Source organism: Humulus lupulus, chromosome X (genome assembly GCF_963169125.1).
Source record: "Humulus lupulus chromosome X, drHumLupu1.1, whole genome shotgun sequence".
Classification (NCBI taxonomy): Eukaryota; Viridiplantae; Streptophyta; class Magnoliopsida; order Rosales; family Cannabaceae; genus Humulus; species Humulus lupulus.
Window position 1 is genome coordinate 7,649,265 of NC_084802.1, and position 27,862 is coordinate 7,677,126.

General features: G+C 38.0%; 1 protein-coding gene across 1 annotated transcript; it reads right to left on the reverse strand.

The window, feature by feature from the left end:
* Positions 1 to 17,486: 17,486 nt before the first annotated feature.
* Positions 17,487 to 22,413, reverse strand: LOC133803843 (GDSL esterase/lipase At4g16230-like). The gene is made up of 4 exons (XM_062241982.1): positions 21,867 to 22,413; positions 20,160 to 20,393; positions 18,298 to 18,553; positions 17,487 to 17,862 (listed from the first exon to the last, which is right to left on the reverse strand). The coding sequence occupies exons 1-4, from the start codon at positions 22,311 to 22,313 to the stop codon at positions 17,627 to 17,629; spliced, it is 1,173 nt and encodes a 390-aa protein (XP_062097966.1). The 5' UTR covers positions 22,314 to 22,413; the 3' UTR covers positions 17,487 to 17,626.
* Positions 22,414 to 27,862: the final 5,449 nt, after the last annotated feature.

Genomic DNA, 27,862 nt, shown 5'->3' on the forward strand with positions numbered 1-27,862 from the left:
ATCCAATTCAAGATACATTCTACCACATATAATACTCATATCACATAATATTCAGGGTCGATGACTTAGGCCGCACCCTCTGTTTAACCCACTGACTCCGGCCCGCTTAAACCGAGTTCAGTGCATAATAAGCTGTCCTCGGCTACCAGTGGCCGAGCCGCGCCCTGTGCACTAGTGTAACCCTTGGCACCCTTAGGCCGTTGGTTCACCAAATGGCTTGCATGGCATAATACCACCTTTTCAAGCATTTACAATAGGGAGCCCTTAGTCCCGTCACATATATTCAACCAGGTGCAGTTTTCTTACCTTTAGTCTATGCAGTTATTGAATTACGAGCAACGCCTCTCAAGCATGATCCGTTCCCGAGCCTAAGTCTTTATGACCTAGTCACAACCAAAGTATAGGGTTCCCTTAATATTCCAATATAGGTTTCCAATTACAAAACTAACTCCCGGGATTCCAAATTCCACCAAGCACGGTGGTGAAACCAAACCCGAGCACACTAGACCACCTTCCAGTGCCTAAAACCCTCAAAAACTCATGTGTGCAACCAAGGGCTGCGGCGCTCTCCCTTGGCCAAGCCTTCTTGGCTCTTTTTCATGCTAGGGCCGCAGCGCTCTAGAACAGAGTCGCGGCCCTCCCCTTCGAACCTAGAATTTACACCATTTCTAAGTCTGAAACCTCACCTAAGACCATCCCAAAGTTCCCCAACTCCTAACCAATTAATCCCAACTCCTTTAGCATGATCTAAACAACATAATTCCACAGAAAACACAGCCTAGCACACACTAATCTTCTCTTTTCCAATTTCTGAAACTCAAGAGTTAAAACTACTCAAACCAGCCATTCAAACCCAATTTAAGACCTCTAAACCATGAGTTTAAGCTTACCTTTGTTGTTGAATCACTTCACCAAGCCATAGCCAAGGTAAGTTCCCAAATTTCCTTCTTAATTTTGCCTTAGAACATCAAAACCAAATTTGTTTCAACACTTAACCAAAAACCTAGCTAAAACCCAGAATTCAACCACATAAAAGAAGATCAGATGCTTACCTTAATCCCTATTTTAGTTCTTGATTTACTTCTGAGCTAAACCTCCAAATCCTCACCACCAATCTCAGAAATTCCAGCTTGTTTCCCCTGTTTTCTGTGTTTCCTTTCCTTTTGTTTTCCTTGAGCGTGAAAGAGAGCTGAGGCAAAAGCTCTTAGTCGGTTTGTGTTTTTCTTCTAAAAGCTTCCTTATGTCTAACTTACCTGTTAAGTTAATCCCGAGGCTCGGGGTGCCGGAACCGTCCCCGAGGCCAAAATGGTAAAATCCCCCAATATTCCCACCTAGACATCCTAACCTCAAATATATCTCCGTATATTTATTTTCATGACTTAAAAATCCAAATCGCTACTCGCTATCTAAAAGTACTCTCGACTTATCCAAAGTCATATCTTAAGCCCCGTTGTGACTTTTCCCGCTATCTGACCCTAGAATCGTCTTGAGTCGTGCTCAGTGAACCTGTCCACATAATAATGTGGTTCTCACATATATCACATATTTATTTCATATCACATTATCACATAATACCATCAATTATCATATAAACTTTAATAAACACATAATTACTCATTTATTCACAATTATTCCACTAATGCCCTCCTGGCACACTAATCAAGGCCCTTAAGTCTTATTAGCGATTTTGGGTCGTTACAATGTTATCCCCAAGATTTGAAAATGATGATGTGGCAATAGAAATGACAAGTGGCAAGGAATGGATGGGTGACTTGGCTTAGGAGTAGCTCAGTAAGCCATTGAAGAATTTTGACTGGCTTGAGAAGTGTCATGACCAACCAAGCATGACCTTGTCCGACCAGTCACGAACTTGTCTGCCCGGGAATGAACTTGTCTGCCCAGGAATGACCTTGACTGCCCAGGCATGACTTTGTCCGACTAGGCATGAACTTGGCCGATCGGACATGACCATGTCCGACCAGCTAAGGACATGTCTGCCCAGCTAAATGCATGTCTGCACAGCTAAGTGTGTGTCTGCCCAGTCAAGTGCATGACTGCCCAGTCAAGTGCATGTCTGCCCAGTCAAGTGCATGACTGCCCAGTGAAGTGCATATCTGCCCAGTCAAGTGCGTGTCTGCCCAGCTAAGTGCGTGTCCGCCCAGTCAAGTGCATGATTGCCCAGTCAAGTGCATGACTGCCCAGTCAAGTGCATGACTGCCCAGTCAAGAGCATGACTGCCCAGTAGAGGTGTGGCCAACCAGAAGGTGATATTCATCAACCAGATAGAACAGACTACGACAAGATTCCCAGAAATGGCTTCAACAAGAATCAGTCTTGACATACGCGGAAATCTCTCATTCTTCCCACAAATTTGGTGTTCTGTTACATTTTGAATATTTTTGTAATTTAAATATAATAAGAATAATAAAATATCTCGATTCTAAGGGATATCAGATGTATGATCCTAAGCCTATAAATATATGGCTGATGAGATCAGAAGGGGACTTTTGGAAATTTGAGTTTTGATCTGAATTTTCTAGAGAGAGAGTGCTTTTTCTTGAGAGAACTCTTGTATTCTGAGAATCTACACTAGAGAAACTCAGTTGACTCAGGTTCATCTGATCTTGAGTGTAGATAAATAATCATATCTCTAAGTGGATTAGGCTATTACCAACATATTGGGGCTAAACCACTATAAAAACTGCGTGTGTTATTTACTTTCTGTTCAAAATTTGTCTGTGTCGTTTAATTTCTCTTGAAGGCTTTATCGTTTTTTACGTTCTCACGTCGTTGGCCAAAAACGCGGTCAACAGAATGCAACCAGCTGAAGGATGAAATCGAGTTCCTTATCAGACAAGGACACTTGAGAAGATACGTACGGGCCTCGGGAAATTCCCAACAAGAAGCTCCAGATGGCAACGAGCAGGCGCCTGCACGCCAACGCTCACCACCTTTGCAGCCTGCCCCCGTAGCTGGTACTTTACTCACCATCTGTGGAGGCCCGCGCCTCGCGGGAAGCAGTGGAAAGGCGAGGGAATGATATGCTCGGACCCTACGTCACGACCAGGACATCGAGAAATGATGACTGTGGAGGACAGGGCGTCAAAGAAGGCTCGATCAAAGGATGGTGAAATAACCTTCTCTGATAGTGACGCCCAGCATGTCCGGTTCCCACATTCCGATCCGCTGGTCGTGGACGTCCAAATCGCCAACATGATGGTGAAGAGAGTACTAGTTGATACAGGAAGTTCAGTAAACATCATGTACAAATCTTCGCTAGAACGCATGAAGTTGTCCGTCAAGGACTTGGAGCCCTGCAACCAAAAAATTTACGGCTTCTCTAGTGAAGGACTCGCCCCAGCAGGTTCAATCAGATTTCCAGTAAAAGCAGGTACAGCACGTGCTACCAGGACATTACTCGCTACTTTTATAGTAGTCGATTGTCCTTCGGAGTACAATGCTGTCATTGGAAGGCCCATACTGGTTGACCTTCGGACCGTCACCTCAGTATGGAACTTGGCCATGAAATTCCCGACAGACGCAGGGGTAGGACGCGTGTTGGGAAATCAGAGGGAAGCAAGGGAGTGCTACAACGCCTCAGTCACAAAGGCGAAGAAGGGAACGTCGAAAAGCACACCCCCAGATAGGTTGCAGATGGCTATTGATACACAAGCCCAATCCGGTGATGAAGTCACCAAATAGGGTGTTGCCCAAAGTGAGGATAGGGATTTAGATCCTCGCTTTGGGGATTTTGAGGAAGATGTTGGACCCGTCGAGGACCTGGAAGAGGTCCAACTTGACGAAAAAGACCCGACCAGAGTTGTAAAGGTCGGGAAAAATTTAGAAGCAACAACGAAGCATGCACTGGTGGAATTTTTGTGAAACAACCAGGAAGTTGTTGCCTGGTCACACAAAGACATAGCTGGGATAGATCCTGCAGTTATCATCCATGTCCTAAACATTGACAAAGAGTTTTCCACCCGTGCAACAGAAAAGGAGGCTGCTCGATAAGGATAGATCGAAAGCCTTAAAGGAGGAAGTCGAAAGACTGAAGGAGAATGGGTTCATCAGGGTGGCGTTTTATCCATCGTGGGTCTCTAATCCAGTACTGGTTCCCAAGCCTAACGGCAAATGGCGAACCTGTGTGGATTTCACTGACCTTAATAAAGCCTGCCCAAATGATTGCTTCCCACTCCCAAGGATCGACCAGCTAGTCGATGCAACTGCAGGACATGAGATCCTCTCCTTCATGGATGCATACTCAGGGTACAATCAGATCAGTATGCATCCCCCTGACGAGGATCACACTAGCTTTCGGACCGATATAGGGTTATACTGTTATAAAGTAATGCCCTGCTGGTGCGACTTACCAGCGATTGGTTAACCACATGTTTAAGGAGCTGATCGGAATAAACATGGAAGTGTACGTGGACGACATGCTGGTAAAGTCAAAGAAGGCAGAAGGACATGTAAAGGATTTACAAGAGTGTTTCAACGTTCTGAACAAATATTAGATGAAGTTAAATCCTCTCAAATGTTCCTTCGGAGTAGGATCAGGGAAATTTTTGGGGTTCATTGTTAATTCAAGAGGAATCGAGGCCAACCCCGACAAGATCAAAGCCCTGATCGACATGAAATCTCCGGTGAAAATCAAAGATGTGCAAAGTTTAACTGGAAGAATTGCCACACTAAGTAGATTTATTTCCAAGTCGACGGATAAATGCGCCCATTTCTTTAATCTACTTAGAGGCAACAAAAAGTTCGAATGGACCGGAGACTGCGAACAGGCTTTCCAGGCCTTAAAGGCCCACATGGCACAGCCTCCTGTTTTATCAAAGCCCATAGACGGAGAAACTTTGTTCATTTACCTGGCGATCACCGAAGTTGCTGCTAGTGTGGTACTAGTGCGAGAAGAAGAAGGCGTACAAAAGGCGGTTTACTATGTAAGCAAGAGGTTAATCGGGGCCGAATTGATGTATCCTCCCATTGAAAGATTAGCCTATTGCTTAATCTTGGCCTCAAGGAAGTTACGTCCTTCTTCCAAGCCCATCCCATCACAGTCTTAACTGACCAGCCCCTCCGACAAGTTCTGCAAAAACCAGAGGCAGCTGGACACTTATTAAAATGGGCGGTCGAACTCGGGCAATTCAATATCACGTATTCACCGCGAGCAGCAGTAAAAGGACAAGTCTTGGCTGACCTTATCGCTAAATTCATCGAGCTCCCAAACGACAAGCAGTGCGAAAAACCTAGTGCGCCTGAGCCCCAAGTCGAAGTTCCTTCGTGGAAGTTATTCACAGACGGATCGTCCAACGAATCTCATGCAGGAGCAGGAGTGATATTGATAACTCCAGAAGGGCATCGATTTCACTGCGCTATTAGGTTCGATTTCACCGCATCAAACAATGAGGCCGAATATGAAGCACTCCTCGCAGGACTAAGGTTAGCCAAAGACATGAGTATAAAAGTGCTTGATATCTACAGTGATTCACAGCTGGTAGTGAATCAGGTCTTAGGGGAGTATCAAGCACGGGGCCTCAAAATGGTGGCCTGCTTAAACAAAACTAGAGATTTGTTGGCGCAATTCGAGAAGTATACCCTCCAGCAAATTCCCCGAGATCAGAATTCAAACGCAGATGCTTTAGCCAAACTCGCGAGTGCAAAAGACACTGACACTTTAAATATAGTGTCAGTAGAGAGATTATGCGAGCCGAGCATACAAGCAGACGAAACCAATGTGGAAATCCAGATGGAGGATACATGGAGGGCACCGTACTTGGAGTATCTCACAAATGGTGTACTACCAGCAGATAGAAACAAAGCCAGAACTCTTCAAAGACAGGCTGCTAGGTATATACTGGTCGATGGTGTTCTTTACCGAAGAGGATACTCCATGCCACTGCTCAGATGTATTACACCAGAAAAGGCTAAAGAGCTAATGAGGGAAGTACATGAAGGCTTCTGTGGGGACCACGCTGGGGGGCAGAGCTTGTCGAAAAAGATTCTGAGGCAAGGTTATTTCTGGCCGACTATGAACGAAGACTCAATGGAGTTTGTACGAAAATGCGACAAGTGTCAAAGATTTTCCAAGATCCCATGCGCAGCTCCCAACGAGTTAAAGCAGATGCAGAGTCCTTGGCCTTTCGCAGTATGGGGTATAGATTTGATTGGATCCTTGCTAACGGGAAAGGGTGGAGTAAAATACGCAGTCGTAGCAGTCGACTACTTCACCAAATGGGCCAAAGCTGAGCTGCTCGCTACCATAACGACCAAGAAAGTTCTTGACTTTGTCATCAAGAACATTGTTTGCCGGTATGGTTTGTCTCGAAAAATTGTCTCAGACAATGGCACCCAGTTTGACAGTGACTTATTCACAGAATTCTGCGAAAGGCATGGAATCGTTAAAAGCTTTTCTTCAGTCGCGCATCCGCAAGCAAATGGGCAAGTCGAAGCAGTGAATAAAACACTTAAAGATACCCTGAAGAAAAGGCTTGAAGATGCTAAAGGAGTATGGCCAGAACAGCTGCCTGAAGTACTGTGGTCGTATAGAACTTCTCATCGAACAGCGACAGGTCATACTCCGTTTTCCTTAGCATATGGATATGAAGCTATGTTGACCGTCGAGTTCGATCTGCCCTCACATCGACGAATCACATACGACCAAGACCAGAATAGCCAACTGATGATGGAGTCCCTAGACTCACTTGAAGAGAAACGGGAAAGAGCCCTACTCCGAGTAGCTGCGTACCAGCAAAAAGTCGCCTGGTATTTTAACTCAAAGGTGAAAGAAAGAAAATTCAACATCAGAGACCTAGTACTTCGATGAGTTTTCTTAAACACCCGCGACCCAACTGCTGGAGTACTCGGACCAAACTGGGAAGGACCTTACCAGATTGAAGAAGTCCTTCATCCAGGAACCTACAAGCTTAAACGGAGATCTCGTTCCGCGCTATTGGAACGGAGAACACCTGCGCAAGTATTATCAGTAAACAGTCCTTTTTAAAGGACTGGCTTGTATTAATTTTTACTTTTTACAAGTTTTGAAAAAAGGGTCAGCCATGTTATATGGCTAATCGCTTATAAGTGTAAGATATTTTTTAGATCACTCGTAAAGACATGTTTAGTCCATTTTAATACGAGAATTATAAGGGACTGTGCGCAGCCAGTCACTCTTGCCAACCTTTGTAAATTTATTTTTACAAGTATTTGTTCATTACGTGTGTTGTTTTGCTGTATTATAAGTGTTGCATTTCCTACCGAGCAGTAATGTTCGTACAGGTCGTGGTCAGGGCAAGTGACCAAGGACCTAAAGCTCATCAGTCACTTGGGGGGCATATAAGGTACATCGATAGCAAAGCATACCAAGAGGTATGTAAACACATGAACAAAATAAGTGAAAGCATGCTACGGTACTTAGAGTATTTTTCAAAATTCATATTTTGTCAAATCAAGCCAAAGTACTATGCTAGGTTCGGTCATGCGACATATATTATAGTAAAGAGAAAATATTATAATATCAAAAGGATTTCTTTTACACCGTGAGCAGTACTGCTCGGATGTAACTATTCAAATAAAAGAAAAAGTAACTGCCCTTGCAGCAACAAAAACAAATTGTCTTTACAGCACGGCCCGTGGGCCTTGTAAATGAAATAGAAAAGAAAAAATTCTTAAGGAGCTGGAGGGTTGTGAGGAGTGCCTTGGTCAGCCGAAGGACCAGCTTCAGCATCCACACCATCAATCCCCCCTGCTAAGGAGATCTCTGGAGAGGCAGGCACTTTGGCCTTTTCTTCTTCTTCCAGCCGGATGGCACACTGCGCCATCAGAGTCCTCTTCAAACGTTCGGACAGGTAGTCGAAGTTAGCCTCCCGGTTATGCTTCCAAAATTCGTAGAAGCAGAGGTGAGTAGCTTCCTTGTACTTCTTCAAATCCTTGGTCCCGGCCTCCTCGAGCTCCCGCACTCGTTTTCCAAGCTCCTCCATCTCCTGCCTGCTGGCGATCAGATCAAGCTCAAGTTGAACACATTCTTGATGGTTGAGCTTGGCGCTTTCCTTGAACTTCTCCTTGGTTTCATTGGCTTTCCTCAAGGTCTCCCGAGTTTCCAGCAGGTCCTGGGTCAGATTAGCTTTGTCCTCGCACAATTGTTCTTTCTGTTTGGACAGCTCCTTATTCTCCTCGAGCAGCTCGTTGTTGGCGGCCTCAAGTGCTTGCTTACTCTCGGCGAGCCTGGAGTCAAAGTTCTTTCCCCGAGAAACCAACGCCCCAATACGGCGCCAGCCAGCAGTTAAAGTCAACAGCCCCTGAAGACAGAGAATAAGATAAAATAAGGACGAGGAATCAAAAATAAATCCTAGGGCAGAAGGAGTTAACTTACGCTGACTATCTCGTTTAGTCTTCTGTTGACCACTTGATCATCCTCCATGGAGACAGTTTCGGTAATGGCTGCCTGGCTGCGTTTGTGCTTGGAGAGCTTATATATCCTCTCCCTGGCTGAGCCGACCACGAGGCTGGGCAGGGAGCCTTCGGGCGGGGTGTTCAATGCCTCCCTATTAGGAGCCTTAGAAGAAGGCTGGGAATCGACAGGAGTGGGAGCCGGCTGCTCGGGGGAGGGCGGAGGTGGTGAGTTCTCCTTTGAGGGGGCGGTGGCTGGAGCATTGTCTGTTCGAGCCTTCTTCGAGGGGGTCTTGCTGCTTTCCCCTCAAGCCCTCTTGCTATCCTTCTTCGGAACAGAAGAGGCAGCGGCAGCCTGGTAGTGCTCAAAAACATCTTCAGAGTCCATATCTGCACAAAAGGAAGCAACGCGAGCAGTGAGACTAAATGGTCACGCAGGGTAAAAGAATGAAAGTAAAAGGATTACAAGTAGAGTACCTGCGCTACAACTACTGGTCGTTACATTATTTACTGAACTACCTACTGCTTGGAAGAGATCTGAATTTAAGGAAGGAGCATTCTTAAAGTTGCCATCCCCATCAAATAGATGAGAGGGAATTGGCAAATGGTTTAAAAGCGAGATTTGTATACCATTTTCATCCGACGAGTCGGCAGAGAGTTCGGTAGGCTCAGCAGCCTTTTGTTTTCCTTTGCCCACAGGAGCCAAGGGTCTCTCTGTTCGATGAAGAACAGCGGGTTCCCTGATCGTAAACTCAGTTGTTCTCCTCCGCGGAGGAGACGCTTGGGGCTGCTGCTCGGGTTCCACTTCGGCATGAGCATCTTCCACCGAAGGTTCACTCGTCGCTGGTTGGAGATTCCAGAGGCCGGCCAGCCTAAGGTTAGCCTTTGTAACTAAGTTTTTGACACTCTTGTCAGCATTCGGCATGCTGGCTAAGAATGCCGCCCTTGACTCCATCCGTGGAGTTGGGATTAGACGCAACCATGGGCCTGAAACACATTGAAAATTCAGGACATTGTGGAAGAAAAACACCAAGTGAAAAAGCTGGCGACGTGAGAATTTTTACCTCCTCGGGTGAAGGTCAAGTTGTTTGCAACCAAGTCGGGTGTAAGGAAGTATTCCTGGTGATATCTCCCCACAATGGAGATGTGGGTGGTGTCAGTCAGGAAGGTGCGCTCGATTTCTTGATGGCAAAGATGGAAAAGCCCGTGCCTTCTTGGTTAGGGTTGGACTTAAGGTCAAAAAGGAAGTTGACCTCGTGGGGGGTGGTCTCTGGCCATTTTTTAAATTTGTAAAGGATATAGAGTGCGGCAAGCATTCTATATCCATTTGGGGTAATTTGAAAGGGGGAAACTCCAAAATAATTTGCCACCCCTGAAAGAATGAGTGAAGAGGCAAAGTGGCACCTGCCTCGATGTGAAACCGCGACCAGGCGCTGTAGGCCCCTCCTGGCGAGTTGGCCCTTTGGTCGAGGGAAGGTTTGACTAAGGTCACCCCTGTCAGCTTATATTTATTTAAGTAGTTGGCGATCATCTTGATCGTCACTCTACTCTCAGGAACAACATGCCACTCGACATCCGGCTGAGTAGCGTGTTGAGGACGGGCATGCCTTTGGACATTGGCGTCAGGAGCATTTTCGCTTCGGCCACTGGTCGATGGGGCATCGGCAGTAGGCTGGCAGAAGGTGTTAGAGATTTTTCTTTTTCGAGCTTTGGTTTTGGTACGAGCCATCCTTTGGGTTGGAGCTGGAAAGGTATTTGGGCTAAGGCAAGAGAAAGGAATATCTGGTATCAAAGTAGAGGGGTGTTCTTCACCTTCAAGCAGTTGAGCTAGGAGGTCGTCTTCAATGGGTCTTTCTCCTCCCCAAGGGTCTTGCATATGAACTGCAAACAGACAAAGGAGGAGATAAGACACGTAGCCTAGAGATTTATGTGGGAGATTAGGATAACGTTGCTCGCGTCTATTGACCAGCAGCATCCTATCCATACACTAAATTTGGTGCTAGCAGTTTGAAAAACGGATCAAAATGGAAATAAAACGTTTTCCGAAAAGAAACTTTTTCAACTCCTAAAGGGCGGGAAAAAAACCAGTTTTTCGACTAGCTTAAAGATCGAATTTTTACGTCGATTTTACGCCCTAAATCTATGATCCTTACTATCGAACTAAATCCTAACATATATAAAACAGAAATACATTCTCTTATCAAGCATCAGACGGTTTATACAAGATCCTCACAAATTTCTGCTCTAGAACGCAGGAAATCACAGAAGACAGTAACAACATGCATGGCATCATGAAGAATTAAAAAGACAAAGAGATTACTTGGGTAAAGGTTGGAGATTCAGAAAAATAAAAGCTTTGAATTGGAAAGGTCTTAGGCAGGACGTTTGGATTTTTCGAAATTCTGGGCTCCGGAGCAAAGCTCTTGAAAAATTTCTTGGCCGAAAATAGTGAGTAAAGGATTATAAGAGAGATGAGGAGGTTACTTATAAAGGCTGAAGTATAGAAAAAAGTGGCAATCATGACTTTCCCCTTTTTGAAGCGTGGGGGAGTGTATCAAGCCATCAAATTGGTTTCTTGAAAACCGAAAGGGCTTGATTAGACATAATTAAGTCATGGTTTTCAAAAACGCACGAAGACTCTGACAGATTTCATGGGGCACATGAACGGTTGTTTCCCTAAAGTTTCTTTATTGCTGGTCGCACTAAACAAACTTGGGGGGCAAATGTTATCCAAAAAACAAGCATGGGTGACATGGCAGGCGTTTAGTACACATGGCTGACACCCGACGGAAGTTTTGTTCGACCATCGACCAGAAAGATTTCCATGGCGCAACGCTCAAATGTTATGCACGACCAACTTGGTCGTATACTCACTATATTTGGAGAAAATCTTGTGCAGTTATGATCATATCCGAGATTGTCTCCCATGATTTCCTGAGTATCCGATTATTTAGGAAATAATATCTGTAACATATTCATGTAACCCTCCTTGAGCCTATAACTAAGAAATGGGTAAATCAAGGGAGAGGACTTTTTTTTTGGGCTTTTGATTACTTGAGAGTATTGATTTACGAGAGAATTAGAGCTAATACATTACGATATATTTTTTGTTCTTGAGAGGTTGGTGAAACTCAGAGAACCCTAGTTCTTTTATCACTTCTTCGAGATCTAATATCAATAATAGCTCAAGTGGACGTAGGTTATTACCAGTTTCTGGGGCCGAACCACTATAAATTCTTGTGTGCTTTATAATTTTTGTCATTATATTCATTCCAACATATCTGTCCACATCAAGCATTTTGACTCCGTATCAGTTGACCAAAATCAGGGTCAACAGAGAGATAACTAGTTTTTGAATTTAAGAGTTAGTTTTTGAATTTAAGAGTTTTATGTGTTTGAATCCGATTTTTGTTCTGCATACAAATATCTTTTGAATCTGATTTTTTTTTAAGGGGAAGAGACATGTGATTTTTTATTTTGAGTTTTAAGTGTGAAAAAATTGAGTTTGGTGTTTATTTATGTATTATGTTTGTTGATTATATATATGAATCTGTTTTTCTTTTTAAAAAGGGGAAGAGACATCTAATTTTTATTTTGAGTTTAACTTTGATGTTAATCTTTGAATCTAATTTTTATTTTGAGTTTTGAGTTTAACATATGATTGCTAGTTACTGATAATGTTTATAGATTATATGGTTGCTATAATGTTTAATTTTATGGTGAGATTAGTGACATTACAGCTTTTGCTCTTCAGTTTCAATTTGAATTTTTTAGCATGCTCTGTATTCTGGTTTGTATTATCTTCATCATTGTTTACATTTTGGCTTTGGATATTTCTTGTATTTCTGGTTTGGATTCTATTTTTGAATTTGTATTAATTTTAAATATAGAGGTCACTAAATCAATTTCAAATTGAGATTTTTGAGGCATGCTTGTTTATTTGCAAAAATGTTCAAAGTGGTTGTCACACTCATTTAGTCTATCATTGTTTCTGAATACTTAATTTATAAGTGTGGATTTTTAAGCATGGTTTCTAATTTTGAATCCTTGTAAATAGTTCATATATACTGCATATGAACTCTTTTGTTTTATCACATGAATTCTAGTTTTCGATGCCTGTTGCCTAATAAATGTAGTTTTGATTTTTGACTTATATATTTTTTTTCTGATTTGGATCATTATGTTACTTTGATTTTTTTTTTGCCTGTGATGTTGAAAAATGATTATACTTATTTTATGTTGGTGATTATGGGAGTTGATGTGCTCATATATTTTGTTTTTTAATATATGTTGGTATATCAAGTGTTATAAATGCTCATAATAATAAGTCAAGTTTTCTGAAATACTTGTGATGATTAAATTGGCGATAATTTATTATGTTGAAATTAATTATATAATCTTCCTATTGTTGCCAACCTTAACCCCACCTCCAGCCATCGTCGGTGTCCACCTCCTAAAGCCATCATCGACATTCACAAGTTCAGTTAGAGAAAAATGAGTCTCTCGTGCAATAATCCCAAAGTGAAGAATAAAAAGAATATCAAGAAAATGACATTATTGAGTTTGTAATGACTTGTAATAGACTTGCTGATATTTTTTTATGAAATGTTATTAGTTTAACACTCATCATTAATAAACAATGAATATTTTATAATATATGTTTATTTATTTTATTATTAATGTTAAATGATTTATTTGAGAAACAATGTTAAATATTTTTAAAATTAATTACTTTCATTTATTATTTATATTAGTTTAATTTAAATATATAATTAAAACTACCTATCTAAAAATATTTACTTACCAATAAATTAGTGTAAGTAAAAATAGGTATACCACAACATGCCACGTGGACCAATCATTTAGTGCCACATAACCAATAAAAAAAGGATAAGTAACCTAATCATTCAGTTCCAACTGGTCCAACAAATATGTGTCACGTGTTCCACTAAAAAATTTCCATAAGGATTGTCACGTCAGTAGCAACCTAAGATGCCATGTCAAACAAGTCAAATTCATTTCTATGGGGTCCACGTTAGTTTTACTTACCAATATGTCAATTGTAGGCAATGGTACATTTCTCGACTAATTATTACCTACCAATACAATATTGGTCAAAATATGTAGGTAAAATGATTTACCTACCAATATGCTATCTTTACCTACAATTAATATTGGTAGGTAAATGTAACGCCCTAACTTTAGGGACCGTTACGGTGTGCCTTGTAAACAGTGCTAAACTCGCTAATCGAGTCATTTGGCCAAAATCGTGTACTAAGTAAGATTAGTGGTTTAGGGATTAAAAATTTTGGTTAAGATATAACGTTTCATTAGAACGTTTATTATATACATTGGGATCCCAAAAATATAATTTAGAGATCTATTACAAGAAAACATTTACAATAGTCGATCTAAGCGGCAAAACAGGGTTAAACCCTAGTTCCCCTTCAAACCTCGGCCGTGGTGGTCGAGCAGCTGCATATGTACACATCATCACCTAAGCTCTCCAACTCAAGGATGGTACAGCTTTCTTTTGCCTTTACCTGCACCACATAGCACCCATGAGCCGAAGCCCAGCAAGAAAACTTAATATGCTCATGAACAGTTATAACATGTCATTAGATCATAAGGCACACGCCTAGCAGATATAGCCCTATTCCAGCAGGCAAAAAATCCACATAATGTTGAGTATAACATATCAACCAATGATCATAATAATCATCCAGGGCTTTTAACCCAAAATAGATACGTAATGTTAAGTACAACACATCAACCAAGGATCATAATAATCATCCAGGACTTTTAACCCAAACAAATAGGGGACAGTCACAAAAGTCACTAAGTTGGGTATAGCCCCTTTTTAGCCTTGTGACGTTAGGGTCACTGGGGCTTAACAGACAAGTGAACTTTTATTGGTTCAAACAGGATAGGTGCATGGTGACTAGTAACCAACATAACCTTCCTCATGACCATAGAGTCATAACCCTGGAACATCGTTCCCTAGCCATGTGACAAACGGTCACCTGGGCCTTAGGCCCTGGCTCTAGAGTAACTAGTCTTAGACTAGACAAGCTCTTATAATTTCATCGACCTTAGGGTCGGTCCAGCGTTAATGCCTTAGAGCCATTCAATGGTGATATCGATTAGATCTAATCTTCATTTGGCCCTGCGTTCATGACGCTATGCCATTTCTGACTCTTAGGTCAGTATCCCTGGCTAGTCAGTACATATACAAGTAAGCAATGCCACCAAACATATATCATATGTCAAATATCCAAATAAAGGGAATTCAACATGCTTACTCAATAATTACTAGCACAATTAGGATCATGCATAAACACAGAGGCTCAAGCTCTAAACAATATCATACTCAGTATACAAAGCATGTCCTAATCACATGTTTCTCATGCATCACATGCGTCATATTTAACCACTTGACATGCCTCAACAATAATCATGCATGCCACATTTAATAATCCAACATACATCAATAATAACCATGCATGTCACATATACACAGGGTGCAGTTTTCTTACCTTTGGTCCAAGCACAAGTTACCAATAAACGAGCCACAAGCACGACCCTGATCCTAAGCCCCTAGTGAAGACCTAGTCACAACCATGATATAAAACCTCATCAAAATGGGTAAATAAATACTTCCAAACCCAACCCAAGCCTCCAGGACATCAAATCCCACTCAACTAGGTAGTAGGATCGATCCCAGGCCCTTAGAGTTAAGTTCCCATCACAAAAACTCACATTTGCCATTTTTTTCCTTAAGGGTCGCAGCCCTACAAGGACCATGTCGCGGCCTGCCCCCCTGGCAGAGCCTCCTCCACCTTCTTCAAGCTAGGGCTGCGACGCCCTAGAACAAGGCCGCGGCCCAACCTCGCACCAGCCTTTTTTCCTCATTTTTCCACTTTTAAAACCTTCCAAAAACCTATCCAAAAATCTCTAAATCCCAAAATTAAAGTTCCCAAACATCCCCATGATCCAAAACCCATAAAAACCAAGCTTCAATTCTAACAAAAACTCATCAAAACACAAAATCCAATTCAAGCTTAAAAACTTAAAACTTGAATTACCTCCAATTGAGTTGTTTCCAACTAAATCCTCCAGCTAATAGGCTTCTAATCTTTCCTAGGATCGCTATGCCTCGATCCTCGCTTGATTCCAAGTCCTAGAACTCAAGTTACCTTCGAAAATGTGATCGGGAGACGAAAATGGAACTTTAAGGGAGAGAGAACGTATAGAACGTTCTTTTATTATTTTAAAATGTTACTTCAAGCTTAAGTAGCCTCAACCAAATCCTAACACTCGGGGTCCCAAAAACACTCCCGAGGGCAAAATAGTCAAAACCTCCAGAATTTCCCCCTGATCTCACTAACTCCCAAGTTATCACCAAATATTTATTCCCATTACCCAATAACCCGGTAATGCTCTAAATACCCCTTGACTTACTCCAAGTCAAGCATATACCCCGTTGTGACTTTCCCACTAGCTTACCTCCTAGGATCGTCTTATGCTGGGTAATCCTGGCATAACCAAATAATAATAAAGCACCACACACATATCACATATATGCCAAATATGCCCGAAATGGCCAAAATATGAAATCACCCAATTACTCATAAATGGGTTCACATGCATATTTAATACACCTAAACATGCATATTATCATTTAATAACATAATAAATCAATTATGGCACTCCCGGCCTCCTAATCAAGGTCATAAACCTTATTAGGAAATTTGGGGCATTACAGTAAATGTCAAATTTCTTGTAGTGGAAGAAATACGCCAGAAAATTCGACCAATTGGCCAAGTTCACAACGGATATGGTACCGACTAAGACATTACGAATTCAAAGATTCGTAAAAGGGCTGAAGCCAATGATAGTCCGAGGCGTGAAGTTGGTTTGGGGAATAACCACATATGCGGAAACGTTGGAAATAGCTCGGGAAGCCGAGCAGGTGGAGGATAAAATCTGGGAAGAATGAACGGTATTTACAACAACATTTTTGCGACGAAGTATTTGCGGTTTTCTTGATGGGCCTCGGCTCACGGGTGTTCTATGGTGCAGGTGAGGGCAAGCTAAAGGTAGACCAACCATGAGTTGGAGGGCTTTGAAGCAATGCATACATATTCGGCCGGCTCGACCACCAGGGTCGAGTTATTTTGAGGGACTTAGGTTATGATTGATTTTGCCACTTAGGGTGGCTACTTTTAAACTTTGGTTGTAAATGTTTTTCATTTAAAACTCGTTTTGGGATCCCATGTAATTATTTAAAGTTTCAAATGAAATGTTTATATCTTTGACAAAAAAATTTAATACATAAACCTTTGATTAACTTTAATTACAATTTTGAGTCAAAATGACTCGCTTAACGAGTTAAGCACTATTTTAAACACATAGTGTAACAACCCTAGATTAGTAGGGGTTACACTTTCACACTACCTAGAGCTCTATTAATATCATAATTCCAATAAAGTTTCTTTAATTCTACATCTTCTTGGTTGAGAATTTTAGTTTCCTCCTTATTTCCCTATTTCAGAGAAAAAATTATACACAGTACCCGTTTTTAATTAAGTGCTTTCCTTTATACCCACAATTTTAAACTTTTATTAAAATGCCCACTATTTCATATGATATACCTATTATACCCTCTAAAACAGAACTCATTAAGTTTCTTCAACACTTATATACATATATATGATATACTATTTTATATTTTCATATGACATACCTATTATATGTATATGATATATATATATAATACATACTACAACAATACTTAGAACCATGTGCTCAAATAAGAGTAATTTGAGAAGTCTCATAATACTAATGAGTAAAATTTAACTAAATATATTTAGTGTCTAATTTTAGTTAACTATTCCTAAAAGTTAGTAATTCTCAATGTTTCTCTATTTCAGATGTATAACTATGAGGTGGGCCTTTCTTTATTATTTTTGGGCTCTTCTTCTATAAACTGGTTTTGGGTCCAGTACATTTTATATTCCTCAACAATAAATACTCATTAGGTTTTTCAATATCTGATAATATATGTGCATAAAAAATGGCAATATTTATGTGTTGAACTTCTCAAATCGATAATAATTACGAACTAATAACATTGTAACCATTATTCGTACTTAACCACTAACTATTTAAAATCTGAATTAAAACTAAAACTAAAGACTGAAATCTATTATTATATATAACATAATAATATAGTAAACTAATAAATTTGAGCTAATTGTTGAATATTGATGGGATAGACTTCAGTTGGAAGAGTAGAAGCATATGCTTTATTAGCTATTTGAACATTGACAGCTTCGGTTGGATGCAATCCATCGAAGAAGACATGATTGCTTCTGTTTGCACATACTTCTCCTTCTCTTCTACACAACACTCCATTTCCTCCTTCACTCAATGATGCTACTTTACAACAAGGCTTACTAGCCTCTTCGAAACCTATGCATACACACACATATATATCAATTTAACTAGTTATATTTTAAGAAATAATAAGATTCTAAGTGTGACTAACATTTAAATTCATTAATTATAATATTCTTAATATAGTCAGCATTAAAATTATATCTACTATAAATATATAGAATTTTTTTTTCAATTTTAAAATTTTTTTAACATAGATTTATGCATCTATACTTATTTATTTATCTTAAAAATACATTATATTAAAATATTAAAAAAAAAAAAAGGAGGTGTAGCACTTTTAACACCCTTGGCTAGCTCCGTTATATATCATATAGAGCTAGTGAAAACTTGAAAGATCAAATATTCATACTAGATTGAGTTTTATTTTTACCTTAAATTTGTATGATAAACCTAGCTATTATTTCTGTTTAATTCTATGTATTTGTATAAATATAAAAAATGAAATACCTTTTGAGAAAGGGTTTCTGATGATGTCTCTGATAATTTTGTAAGAGTTAACATAAACAAGAGTGGAGCCTGGCATTTGTGGCTTGATGGTATCCACCAATGACTTCAAGTGACTATTAAAGAGTTGAGCTGCAAGGTTGAGCCCTTGTATGCACCGATTTTGTGTTGGTTGGACCATTATTCTTACCATGGGACTGCACCCTATTGGGTTTATGGACATTAATACAAATCTTCTACCTCCCAATCTGTATAATTTCTGCACTAACACAACTTAATTATATGAGTGTTGCTATTTGATACCTTAAGATGTCCAATACTACACGAAGTAGCACCTCATAATTAGTTAGTGATATCTCATAATACTAATTAAATTCAAATATGTGTGACTCAATATTGAATTGCAATAATAGTAATACGTCACTTCCTTGTGGTGTTGTGTGGTGTTGAGCACCACTGGTGTGCCTTAGCAATTCTCTAATAATTATATTAACTAATATATATATAAATAAACTATACAAGCAAGTTTAGAGCTTTAAATCAAATATGTTATCTCTACTTCTTTTCATATTTTCTAAAAAAATATAGCTCACCTACAATTTATACCTTTTATTTATTTTCCATTGTTTCTTACTTCTTTGAAATGTTAACAGTAAAGTAACATTTATATAAATATTATATATAAGTGGTTTTACATGAGTGTAAATTGATTAATTGGATAGATAATTTACATGTATATTTTAGAAGAAGAACATAAAAAACATAAAATTCATTTCATTCTTAAAACAAAAATCATATTTAAGGTAAGCAAACAATCCAATCACCATTAATTAACCTTGACACAACGTTTCAAAAATTTGTTGGTAACCATGTTACAACAACTACCATTTAAGGCTCAACCATATAAAATTTATTGTCGTATATTCTAGAGACACTAAAATTTATTTTATTGAGAATGATGCTTTTTTTTTTTAAATTTTTTTATCGAAACAATGATGTTAGCCACATTATTTTACATAAATGTAAAATAATGTATAATAATAATTATATTTTAGGTAGATTAGCACAATTATTTAGTAAGTCACGTTATTAATTAGTTATATATATATAAAAAAAAAAGTTGTCTCACTCGTCGTAATACGTACCTTGATTAACTCATGAGCTTAATAGACTTCTCTTAAGCATCATATAATAAGCTATTAGACCAGTTTAGATGGTTTATTTTAATTTTTTTTTAAAAAGGAATTTATATGGTTTTAATATATAAAAATGTATTATTTGGTGTCTCCATAAATGGTATGATGATTAATACCAAATACTCTCTAATTGTGCAAGTATAGATAAACTAGGGCAATCTATTATGAGTTTGTGTATGATTTTTAACTAATTACATTGCCTTGCAAAACAATATATTTTTTATGTGTTGTTTCATCAAAATATATTAGTTGTTACCGATAACTACTCATAATTGTATATAAATTTTGGCACAAAAAAATATAACTTTTGAGGACACCAAAAATTCAAACCCTTCTAAAAAAGAAATGGATAAACATGATAATTTTCTGGGTACCCCCTCTTAAAAGTCATGAGTTAGTAATTAATGCATATATGGACATGTGTTGTAAAAACAAAAAGAGGAACTTGAAAAAGGAAATGAGTAATTGTCTAACTAGTCAACATTTTGTCCTTATCTTACTTAATGATATCTCTATGCATTGAAAATGAAAGCACAAAGCAAACAAGGACATTTCTTGGTAATATATAATTAAAGACAAATTTGTATCAAATTAATTTATAGATTTAAAATTTAACTTGTTTGAATAGAGAAAGAGAGATAGTGACAAATGATGCATTGCATTGCATACCTTGAGATGGTGTGATAGGGAAAGAGTAAGGTTTGTGGTGAAATCTTGGAGTGTGACTCTTTTGTTTAGGCCTGTGAGGAAGTAGTTGAAGGAGTAATCGTTGGAGCCACTCCCCACCACAAATAGGTAATCTCTCAAAATTTGCTTGCTTTTGCACCCTACTTCGCCCTCGAGTTCCGGCAAAGTTATTTTCTCCAAGTTTCGAATTTGTTCTCGTAGACTTATTACGTCGCCCTGTATAAAAATAGTTAGCCATATGGTGTAATCGTTGCATCAAATTTACAAAACATTGTATCAAAATAAACAAAGAGTAATGATATGTGCATCCAAAATATATCATCAAATATTACACACAGTGATTGATGTAGCACTTTAGCCTAGTCAATCATATTTATTAAAATTGGGACCCACTGTTTTAAAAAACAGTGACACGTTATTGGGTATAATGTTTGAGTACATATTTTGAGTGCACATATCATTACTCATAAACGAATGATGTTTCATAAAAACGTAATTAATTACTAGTAGTAACTAAATTATTTGCTTATTATAATTTTTTTTATCTGTTTCCACCTTCTCTCCCCTTCCCTAATGCTATATAAATACATACTTCTTATTAGATAATCTTTGATTTATAAATGTCTAGGTTTTATTTTTTTTAGATTTGTGACATTTTTGTCTTGATGTGAAGACATATTTTGGAAGAGATTTTTTGGTTGGCTGTCTAGCGTTGAGATATTAACTTATTACGTTGGTTGGGTTTATGTTATGATGTCAATACTTGTCACTGTGCAAAGTAAATATGGAATCTTCATGTATGGTTAAATTATTATTTTTAATTGATTTTACTCTAGAGTATAATATTATTATTATTGTAAATATAGTACGTATTTTATTTTGTTATCGATAAATTTTTTTGTGATAGTTCACAGGCTTTAAATGGTTAAATATATAAGATATCTTAATACATAAATGTGAATAGAAAGACAAATTTAATTAATTAAATCCTTTGTGTATAATGTTTTATATTAAATTACCTAACAAAAAGCAGCGATAAGGAACGAATTAATATAAAAAATGAGTAAAATATAGAAATATTAAAATTAGTACTAGTATACTATATATGCATTGCATTTCAAGCCATAACATAGCTGAAATAACTAGCTGCCCCCTTCTAAATTCTAACAATATATAAGTATATTTATATATCATATATCTATAGCTATATCACAATAATTGGTTTTGAATAATTTTTTCTTAAGGTGGCTCGACATTTTGTATGAAAAACAAAATTCATTACTAACTCAAATTAATTATAGGAGAAAATATAAAATGAAGGCATAAATCTACCTAAATAAAATTCCCACTATAGAGCTAGCTAGTAATAGAAGGAGCAAGTGAATAGATCACCTCACTCAACATTCATCAAAATAAAAGTATTAACAGAAGGAGCAAGTGAATGTTATCACCATAAGTTCAACACTCATCAAAATAAAACCATATTTTAGAAAGAAATTTCTTTTGAGAACTTATAACTTCAAAACATGTGTAAAAACTAACCAAGATTATTGCTTATTTAAGACAACAAATTTTAGGGTATACCTTTACAAAAAAAAATATATATATTATATTTAACACCATAAAGTATGAAATAACACGTTTAAGAATAAGATAATAAAGAGAAGTAGGGTTATAGTGTTTAAGTACCGCTATGGAGCCAGTGTCATCAAGAATGCCAGAGCCACCAGAAGCAAAACTAACACCATGAACAATTCTCCTCCCTTTGGTGGAGGGATCGGCGAAAGCCGGGATGAAAGGAAGGCGAAGCTTTTCGCCGATGAGGTCGACGACATTCTTGCCGTTGGTGAATCTCCCTGATGGCCCCAAAGGAAAATCTAGGCCATAGGGCAAGTAATTGGCTTTGGCCAAAGAGTTGTTTATGAAGTTGTTGTTGCCATTGTCCACTAGAGAGCTTCCAAACACAAACAACCCTTTGATTTTCATCATCTTTTTACACTTCTTGTTACCAAATTCATTGTCACTACATTTGGAATAAGAGCAAGGAATATGAAGAAGAAGAAGGAAGGAGATTATTGTGATGAGGAATATTTTTGATGATGGTGATGATGATGATGACTTTGTTTCAGCAGCCATTTGAGTTTGATCAGATTGTTTGGAATAATAATGATCAATATGAAAATAGTTTTATTATTTATTTGAGTAGTATGGTACTAGTAACTAGTGAGTTTAATAAGTGTGGAGAAAAAGTCTTTATATATAGAAATTTTAGTAACGAAAGGTTACCTAACTCCTTCAACACTATTTATTAGGTGACTGATTTTTCTGCATTTTTTTTATTGTTATATATACGTATGACCCTGCATGCATTTATTTAAATAGCTAGGGTTAGTGGCAGTGGAGATTGTAGTCTATTTAGAGGTTGATTGGTCTACTTATTTATTTTTATTTGGATATCACTTTGTAAATTTAAAAACATTAAATAAATGAGACTCACTACTTAGAGGGTTTTGAAAAAGAGTATTCATGTGCACCTAAATTTTACATACAATGTATTTTTAAAACATTTCTGATTTAAATAAATGTGATATCGCAATACAATAAATTTATAAACAAATAAATAAATTTATACAAAAAATAAGAAGACATTATTATTTATAACAATTTTCAATAATAGTTAAGAACCAAAATATACTTTTAATTGGAACTAGAGCTAAATTTATCTGACAGATTTGCATGATATTATATTTCCCAACAAGCTAGGTCGATTGTTTCAAGAGCAGTCGAAGTATACCTGTTGGGTCATCAAAGTTTTAGGTTTTGGTCATCATTCTCTACCAATTAAGATAACACTTCTAATTAATCTATATTTCTTGGGCAGATCGCTAATAACTGCACTAAATCATGGCTTTAGAACATTATATCCTAACATATTGATTGCACTTTATATATATATATATCATTTTCAGAATTTATTTTATTAGATTAAGAATGCAAAAGAGTACAAATAGGAGAATAGATCTCTTTTATCTAAAAAAAAAAAAATTATTGTCTATTTTAAGAGTATGTTTAGCCATTGTATGAACTGCAACATCAAGATTATGAGTAACATGAGAAAGAGATGTCCTGAAAAACTAGAAAATAAATCTTTTATATCAGAAAAAAAACTCCTATAGTTTAAATCCAATTTACAAAATGTAGAGAACAAATTTACTGAAATTTTAATGCGGACTTAAGTCTATAGGTGGTGTGGTCTCTATATAAAATCAGATGTACATATTGAGTATAAATATAGTATAGCTTCATTTAAATGTTTCCCAATAAAGATAGTGTTGTCGAGTAATATTTTTTTTATTAAGTTTTGTGTTAAAATATTGATTATAAATAATAAAAGTTTAGTGAATATAGGAAAATCTTCGGTAGGAAGTCGCCTTTTTTTTTTGGGTAAATCAGCTAGCTTGTATTATGCACAACAACTTACAAACATCAATCAATTACAGACTCCAACCACTAAAACACTACAACCAACAAACTATTAATTACATTGTAACTTCCTCACCCACACTAGATCCTCCTTTCCTAGATTCCTTTCCAACAACATACAAAATCTATTACAAATTTCATATTTAATATTCTGAGTTACATTACCCACTAATAGCACCTGAAGCTTCCAATATGCTGAGTTCCTAGCTCTCCATATGTGGTATACACAAGTACTAAGCGAACAAGTATAAACTCTTCTTCTGTAGACGGATTGTCTACTTCTCCTGATCCAATTCATCAACCCAGCCAGTTCATAACGATGGGTTCCTATCCCTAACCAAGTCAAGATAGTATCCATACATCTCTTACTGAACTTACACTCAAAAAATAAGTGTCTATGACTTTCAATACACTGACCACAGATAACACACAGAGTATCTTGAGTAATTCCAAATCTGAATAGTCTATCTTTAGTTGGCATCCTTTGCTTTAATACCAACCAAACCACAAACTTGTGCTTTGGTAGACCAATCCTATCCCAAATTGAAGCAAATTTCCATCTGGTCTCAGCTTTGTTCTTCAACAGATTATACATTTTAGCAACACTGTAATAAGGCCAGCTGGGAACAATGTCTTGATAAGTTTCCTTTAAATCATCCTTGACCCTAACTATTTGCTTCCATTACCAACTACTAGTGCAAGGTGCCTTATAATCCCACCAATCTTCTTGTTTTATGTAAACTGTATGAATCCACTTCACCCACAAGTTATCCTCCTTGTTGGCAATGGCCCAAACATATTTCCCTATGGCACACTTATTCCATAAGCCAACATCTTTAAAGCCCAGACCCCCCTCTGTTTAGATTGACTGATCTCTTCCCAGGAAATTCTCCCATGACCCTCCACATTATCACCACACTTCCATAAGAAAATTCTACAAATCTTATTAATTCTAGCTATCACTGATTTAGGAAGAATAACAATTTGAGACCAATATGTATTAATGGAAGGCAAAACAGAGTTAATAAGCACACACCTCCCTGCAAAAGAGAGATTCCTTGAGCTCCAAATTCTAATCCTTTTCACCATTTTATCCACCAAACACTCACACTCAGCTTTGGAAATTCTTTTACTGCTAATAGACATCCCTAAGTATTTAAAAGGGAGCCTACTTCGCTGGAAGCCTGTCAACTCTGTAAGCTGATACCAGATCTCCTCCTGCATTCCTACTCCATATATGGCCGATTTCGACTTATTAGCCTTCAAACCAGATGACTCAGAAAATAATTGGAACCCTCTTAATAACAGATAAGCTGCCTTGAAGTCTCCCTTGCTAAACAACAGCAAGTCATCTGCAAAGCACATATGAGTTAGTTGTAAGCTACCACATCTAGGATGGTATTGGAAATCTGGTTGCTTGGAAACTTTAGCTAGAATTCTAGATAGATACTCCATCCCAATCACAAACAATAGAGGGGACATCGGGTCCCCTTGCCTTAACCCTCTTCTAGCATGAATGAGATTCGTAGGAGCCCCATTAATCATGAGTGAAAATCTAGCTGTAGTCACACAACACATTACTAACTGTATGAACTGACTAGGGAACTTCAGAGCTGTCAACATTTCTTGTAAAAACTTCCAATCCATAGAGTCATAGGCTTTCTGAAGATCTATTTTGAAAAGGCAAGATGCCTGTGCATTTTTCCTCCCATACCCTCTCACAAGATCTTGACATAGCATAATGTTATGAGCTATGTTCCTACCTTTAATAAATCTACTCTGATTTTCAGATATAATTGAGGGTAGAATCTTTCTAAGTCTCATACAAATAAGCTTAGTAGCTATCTTATAGACCACATTGCAGCAAGCAATTGGCCTATATTCACTAACATTCTTAGGACAATTAGACTTGGGGATAAGGGTTATATTTGTGGTATTTATTTCTTTGAGCATCCTCCCCGAATGGAGAAAGGACAACACTGCTTTAGTTAGATCACCTCCTATGATTTTCCACGTTTGCTTAAAAAATGCACTACTAAAGCCATCTGGTCCAGGGGCTTTCTCATCAGGTATCATGTATAGAGCAGCTTTAATCTCCTCTTCAGTATAATTCTTTAATAAAAATTCAGCTTGCTGCTCTGAGACAGTAGCTCCATTTTGCACCACCGAATCCAATACAGGTCTTCTACCTCGCATTGCTGATCCTAGCAGCTCCTCATAATACTCATAAAAAGCCTTTTGTACAGCATCCGGACCATCTATCCAATTGCCTTTCATATCCCAAATAGAGTAAATAGCATTCTGAATATTCCTATTCCGAATGATATTGTGGAATAATCTTGTATTCTCATCTCCATGCTTTAACCACTCCTCTTTGACTTTCTGCTTCAGAAACTGAACCACATTTTTATGAGCCTGCTGATAGTCTTTCCTTCTAGATATCTCCTCATCTATCAGATGGCTATTACCAAGGTCAGCTTGTAATTTCCCTTGAACCTCTAGCATTATCTTGTGCTTCTTCGCCTCCTGTACATACACATCCCCTTTCCCTTCTCTATTAAGCTTTTTCAACTCCACTCTAAGCCTCTTTAATTTAGATATCAAACAGAACATAGGTGTCCCCTTAACATCCTTCATCCAACTCTCAGCCACTGTCCTCTGAAAACCCTCAAGATTACTCCAAAAATTGAAAAATCTGAACAGTTTCTTAGTCTCAGGAATTGAGCCAAAATTCACCACAAAAGGACTATGATCCATATCACCTTCAAGAAAAAAAGAAACTTCAGCAGCATTAAAATTCTTTATCCAACTTTCATTAGCCAAAACTCTATCAAGTTTGGCAAACACCCTGTCCTTTCCTGCTTGCTTATTATTCCATGTGAAAAATGAACCTGAATACTTCATCTCAACCAACCTGCATTGCACCACACAATTTTGAAAGGAGCAAATTCTGAACCATTACCATGATAAGGAAATCTGTCTGCAAGAGATAAAACTGCATTAAAGTCTCCCATGACAATCCAAGGGCAGTTAATATCATGTGCAATATTTTCCAAATCCACCCATAACCTCTCCCTTCCTTTCATATCATTAAAAGCATACACCACTGTTATGGCAAACTGAACACCATTTTTGACTGAAACATTAAAATGCATCCATTGGCTAGCACCACCTCTTATATCCACATCAAAACTCAAAGGATTCCAAGCCACTACAATTCTACCATTAGGGTGATGCATTAAGTTTGTAGTGAAACACCAACCTTTAAACATATTAAGGTATAAAGACCCCATATTTGAAGCCTTTACCCTTGTTTCTAGAAGGCTAACAAAACCAATTCTTTTATTAGAGATCATACGCATGACCTCCCTTTGTTTACTAGTTTTGTTAAGCCCCCTAACATTCCATCCAAATAATCTATACATTTATGAATGAAGGCTCTTCCCCTCCACTCATATTAGACCTCATTTCCTTTAAAGCTTCCCCAACATGCACCTCAGCTGTTGAAAACTATCCTAGCACCGAATAGGAATTGCTCTCTTGCACCTCCTTATTCTTACCCAATATTCCCTTCTTCCCATTGATAATATGGTTCCCCTCTGTTTTTTCCTCTACTATTCCCTTATGCTAGCTGAACTGTCATGCCTCCAGTCTGAGTCTGATCTGAATTTGGTGCTCCACTTTTCTTCTCTTGCCAAATTTTTGACTTCCTTCCTGTGACCTATCCCTTTACATTGCAAAAAAATATCAGGTTTCCATTCATATTGCACATCTACATACACATAATCCCCTTTTCATCTTCAAACTTGATTTGATTTGGTAATTCTTTTGTAAAACTCACTTCAATTAGTACCCGAGCATATTGCAGCTTCTCCCTTGCCAAAGTTGCTCGATCTTGCTTCACCATTTTTCCAATTGTGCCAACTATCTTTGCCATTGACCTCTCCCCCCAGTATTTTAGTTCAAGATTGTTCAATTGAGCCCATACCGGAACAGTCAATATTGTGTCCCTAGTGAATTTAGAGTTAGGATCCCATCTTTTCATGATAAGAGGCTTCCTATCAAAGAAATGGTATCTACCATTCAGTATTCCATCTCTATTCTCCACCGTGTTAAACCTGATAATAAAGACCCCTAGAGCTATTAGGCCAATTTTATCAATTCCCTTATCTTTCCAAATTCTACGAAAATATCCTTCCATC